This window comes from Leptidea sinapis, chromosome 25, assembly GCF_905404315.1.
Source record: "Leptidea sinapis chromosome 25, ilLepSina1.1, whole genome shotgun sequence".
NCBI lineage: Eukaryota > Metazoa > Arthropoda > Insecta > Lepidoptera > Pieridae > Leptidea > Leptidea sinapis.
This window is the reverse complement of record NC_066289.1, coordinates 285,981-291,786: the sequence shown is the minus strand read 5'-3', so window position 1 is coordinate 291,786 and position 5,806 is coordinate 285,981. Positions and strand designations below refer to the sequence as shown.

The following is a 5,806-nucleotide window of genomic DNA, read 5'->3' as shown; positions in this document are numbered from 1 at the left end:
GGTTGGAGGAGGCCTTTGCCGAATGGCAAACAGATGTAGGAAAGATAACCAAGTAACAAATACTAGTTTAAATTTATTCATATCTATTTAGTTTAAGATTTTTATCCTTTACATAAGTTTAAAAATTCATTGTACTAAGAGATCAGAATAAAAGGCTATATTAATATTATTATTATTAATTAATTTCAAAGGGAATGAATGATATGAATTCAAACAAATTTTATATTAATAATTTATTAGTCCTACTTTTGTAAGCTTTTAGATTCATTCTGGCTTGTTAATTATTTAAAAAAAAGTAAATAATAGAGGTAGTTAATTCATCAGATAATATCAGGTAGCTGTCTGTCGGTTTCACTTATTACGGCTTATAACTTTAATGTCTCCTATTTTTGATATGTTCGTAGACTTCGTGAGCTGTTCCCGCCGCACTGGCGATACCAAATCCCTTTCTCTGAAAAATATGAATAAAAAGGTCCACATTTTGTGATTTAAAACAAAACATATTTTACTCAGTGTCATATTTTATATCAGATTTTTAATATTGATATGGTTGGTATAAGATGTTGCTAAGTTTGCTAATTACGTAATAACTTAAGGCAGAAGGAACCTTAAGTAGGGAATGAATAAATTAACCGACTTAATATTACATGAATCTCCCAACTATTTACGGTAGATGAACTGAGTTGCGAGACTTGGTATTTTTTAAAGTTATGTTTTTGATCACTTAATTATGTAACAAGTATCATTAGATATGTAGAAATGAAAGTTCTTCAGAATTTAAATCATAAAATATCAAAATAATATTTAAATTTCAAATTGCAATTTACTGTAATTAACGGTAATTGTAAAAAAAACATCTGGAATATAATTCTCAAAATTTTTTTGCAACACAACAGAATCTACTATTAATACATACTATATTATACACTTATATATTATGACATAATTATTACTACTTACAATGACTTTACCACCTTTCTTGATAGCACTTCCACTAATTTTGGGAGCTGCCTCGTTGGATCCAACAAATATTGAGAGCACCGCCATTATCAATACAAACAAACCTGACAGTTTCATATTGAACGTGAGGTTGAGTTATAATAGTCGATGTATTGTTCAAGCTGTAACGTCTGGCCAACGAGTAATGCTTTACCAAACTTCGCACAGATTATATTGTATGTAAATTAACATATTTTCCTCCAGTATTAGCGCTTGGATAAACCAAAGTGCTGGTATTGTCTGTGAGCATGTAGGTACCTACATATAGCTGACTTGAATGGATTTATTGAAATATTTTGGGTTTTCTTTTGTAATTACATATTAATGTAACATTATTACATCATTATATATATTTCAAAATTATTGTATTATTTACCAATGACAATATAATGTTATATTCTATCAGAACAAACATATCTATACAGATTAAACACATTGGTACGTGCACGTGGGGAGCGGGGATCGAACCTGGGGCTCCATGGTGAGACTATATATATATATATAAAATGCTTTAATTTTTTTTTTATGGAATAGGAGGACAAACGAGCGTACAGGTCACCTGGTGTTTAGTGATCACTGCCGCCCACATTCTCTTGCAACACCAGAGGAATCACAAGAGCGTTGCCAGCCTTTAAGGAAGGTGTACGCGGTTTTTTTTGAAGGTACACATGTCGTATCGTCCCGGAAACACCGCAGAAGGGAGCTCATTCCACAGCGTTGTAATACGAGGAAGAAAGCTCCTTGAAAACCGCACTGTGATGGACCGCCACACATCCAGATGGTGAGGATGATATCCTAACTTGTGGCTTGTGAATTCGGCGGCAGGAATCAGGTTAAACAGCTCTTCGGAACAATCCCCGTGATAAATGCGGTAGAAGACACACAATGAAGCCACGTCTCTACGCAACGCCAAGTGATCCAGCCGTTCGCAGTGCACTGGGTCCCCGACAATTCGAGCTGCTCTGCGTTGCACGCGGTCAAATGGATCGAGCTGATACTGGGGTGCGCCAGACCAGAGATGACAGCAATACTCCATGTCTGGCCGGACCTGCACTTTGTAGAGCGCTAGAATGTGGGCAGGCTTGAAATATTGCCGTGCTCTATTGATGACGCCCAGCTTCTTCTAAGCCAATTTGGCTTTGCCCTCCAGACGGCCACGAAATTGGCAATCGCTGGAGATTTCGAGACCCAGTATTCCAATACTAGGCGAGGCTTTAAGGGGAGGGTTGTCGAAGAGCGTTTTTTTTTATGGTAAACGCGTAAACTTGAGTATTCTGGGGGTTATATTGGACAAGGTTCAATTTACCCCATTCCGCGACCTTCTCGAGAGAGGACTCGATAGAAAACACAAGTTTCTCCCAGCACTGGTCGACGATTTCCCGAGAGAGACCTGCATGGCCCGTGTATACGGCATCACCACTGCTGTCGTCTGAATAGCAATGTATGTTGGAGGTGTCCAACATATCAATAATATGCAGAAGAAACAGCGTAGGAGATAGCACACAGCCTTGGGGCACTCCAGCATTCACGGGCTTCGGGTTCGAGCAATATCCGTCGACAACGACCTGTATGTTGCGCCCAGTGAGGAAGCTGGAAGTCCACTTGCACGAGCTCTAGCCCAAATGATGGAAGTTTTGAGAGGAGTGCCTTGTGCCATACACGATCAAAGGCCTTCGCTATATCCAGGCTAACTGCCAGGCCTTCTCCCTTGCTTTCAATAGCCGCCGCCCATCTATGTGTTAGGTATACCAGAAGATCACCTGCTGACCGACCATGGCGAAAGCCGTACTGTCGGTCGTTGATCAACTGATGACCCTCTAGGTATACCAAGAGCTGGCGGTTGATTATGCTCCCCATGATTGACTGGCGGATCAACGGACAGCCTAAACCGCTGATCGTACAGAACCGTTACTTGGAGGGTGTGTGTTTTTTGTATGGCGTATGCATCCAATAAGAAAGGTTTCCCAGAAATTCTACCCCTAAGGATATATAAATCATAATTATGTGTTATTGAGCTCCCAAGCTTCACTACTGTATTTATTACATTATTTAGTTCAGCAGCTCTTATGTATGTATACGAGTTAAGAAATTCCTCCTGTTAAATGTTGATTTATGGATAAAATAATTATTATCGTCTCATTATTATGCATCAAATTTTAAGAACGTTTTCCTCGACTTTATATATATATAATCCAAGCGTCAGTAATTATTAAGTCAGTCACGTAACAGAATCGTAAATGCGTGTTAAGAACTATTCATGTTGGTTTATCCAAAAGTATGTTAGAAAGAAGCCATAAGGAAAATATACGTGTACGAATGTACATCACGTTTGAGTTTCACGCGCATTCTTTATATTTCTCAGTATTATTAATTGTCTTAATACCTACTGCCTGCTATATCATCCACGTGGACGTTATAAAGCGGAATAAATACTATATATATATATATTTAATAAAAAATTATCCCTTACATTTAGCCTGAACATTTGTAGCCTGTATGTTGTCTCCACCTATGCAATGCAGTGCCACTCAGGGTTTTTGAAAAACCCAAAATTCTGAGCGGCGCTACAAATTATTTCGCTCGTCACCTTGTGACATAAGATGTTAAGTCTCATTTGCCAAGCAAATTCACAAGGTACGGCGCCCTTCAGACCGAATACAATAATGCTTACACATTACTGCTTCACAGCAGAAATAGGCGCCGTTGTGGTACGCATAATCTAGCCGCCATCCTGTGCAAATGAGCCTCCCCCTGGTTAAATTTAAATTACATAATATATTCATTACTATTTGCGTTTTGCCAAGACATATGTAGTACATACTGAGAAAATAGTATGTAAGAATATAAAGTGCTTTTTTTGGATTCAGTGTTGTTTGTAGAACACACAGCAAGTATTCTTAAAAAATTTCCAATGAACAAATGTTACTTAATTAAAATTTTATTATAATATTTCTTAGAAATTACTTGTCTCACTCTTGTTCTTACGTGGAATGTCCTGCACGGTGCTGACACTATAACTTTAAGAACTAAAAGAAGAAACGGGAAGATAAAATGTTGGCATAGTAGGAATAAGTGAAACCAGATGGAAAGAAAGTGGAATTTATTTAAGTGATAACCAAAAACATCAAAGTTATACATTGGAGGTAGAAGTAGATATAATGGAACAGTGGTAATACTTAACCAAAAATGGGGTTTGGGGTGGAAAATGCCGTTCATATCAGTGACAAATTTTCAACCTTAAAGTTGAAGTCTGAACCGACACATTTGTTCATGATTAAAGTCAACATACCTACTGGTTGCCAGACGAGGAAGTGCCACTTATATTTGATAAGTTAGATTATTAAATAGTAATAACTTACTTTTTTATTAAAAGTAAAGGACATCGATAACTTTTTTATGATGGGAGATAGATAGAGCCCGATAACGGGGAAAAGAACAACTTAAATGATTTTATAATTACAAAACCAAAATGCAAAAGACAAGTGAAATATTGCTAGGTATATCCTGGAGTAGGCTTAAATATAGACCATATTTTGGTAATGTACGAAATTAATATTGTAAATAAGAATGGGAAAAGAAACCCTCAAAGGACTTGATCTCAACATTTAAACATTTAATTTAGTAATATTTTAAGCGATAACAAAAGAAAACGCTAGTTATAATAATATAAATATAAAATTGACCTCAATAAGAGATTTAATAAAAATAGCAGTAGAAAAGTAGCCAAATCAACAAACCATACTACAATTATATTATGCATGAAAAAAATAAGAGAGTTATAATTATTAAGAACTGTGTGATGAAAAAAAAAGTTAATATAATATTATCAATAAAATACTTGGAATTATTAGTGAGAATCCGAAATTTAACAGTATGATCTAAGTACCATAGGTGAATGCAGAGGACTGTCTGTTAAAAGACTTTAAAGGCTACCAACAAATCAATTTATTTTTAAAATTAGGTAGCGTACCCAAATAAAATAGAGCTGTACTCATAATAATATAATAACTTTGTAGCACTTTCATTTAAATTACGGATGATTTTGTATTCTAACAAAAGAAAATTAATTTAAACTTAGATTACATTTCTGCCACCTGTTCTAAATCTAAACAAGATCCAATTGGTGTCAGGCAGCTTTACTTATCAAGGTAACAAATGATGACAAGTTCAACAATAATCCCTGGCCACTGAAACTTTGCTTAAAATCAAGCTTCTCAGCCAGTAATTTAACAAATCCGTCACAACTAGCTTATTTCAACGATTATTATATTCAAAATTAATTTTCATTCACTGGTACATCTAGGTTGACTACACCGTAAAAATATCTCTTTCCTCTTGATTACCACAAAACTATTGCGATTCCATTCTAGTAATGCAGGACAACATTATACAGTAATTATAGGATAAAGATGCAGAGAGGTATATTCTAAGTAGAGATTCATAGACGCAACTATCGCATATCTTATATCTTTAAACGAGCAATTCTTGTATATATATATAATCTGAATCTCGGAAACGGCTCCAACAATTTTCATAAAATTAAGTATGCAGGGGACTTCGGGGTTGATAAATCGATCTAGCTAGGTTTCAATTTAAAAAAAATGGTTTTATCCATGTTTGAATGAGAAACAGCTACAATAACATTAGAATACAAAGGTAAATTTCGCCACTATATACAAGACTATTATAGCTCATATGGGACATTTGGTGATCCGGAAAGCAGAAGACCCCGGTTCGAATCCAGATGTCCTATTAGTTTTTTTTTTGTTCAAGTTTTGTACATTCTTAAAAATCCGAGCAAGGCTCG

General features: G+C 35.7%; 1 protein-coding gene across 1 annotated transcript; it reads right to left on the bottom strand.

Moving 5' to 3' along the window:
* Positions 1–218: 218 nt before the first annotated feature.
* LOC126972145 (uncharacterized) lies at positions 219–1,158 on the bottom strand. Its single transcript, XM_050818728.1, has 2 exons — positions 961–1,158; positions 219–451 (listed from the first exon to the last, which is right to left on the bottom strand). Exons 1-2 carry the CDS (start codon positions 1,075–1,077, stop codon positions 374–376), a joined length of 195 nt encoding a protein of 64 aa, XP_050674685.1. The 5' UTR covers positions 1,078–1,158; the 3' UTR covers positions 219–373.
* Positions 1,159–5,806: the final 4,648 nt, after the last annotated feature.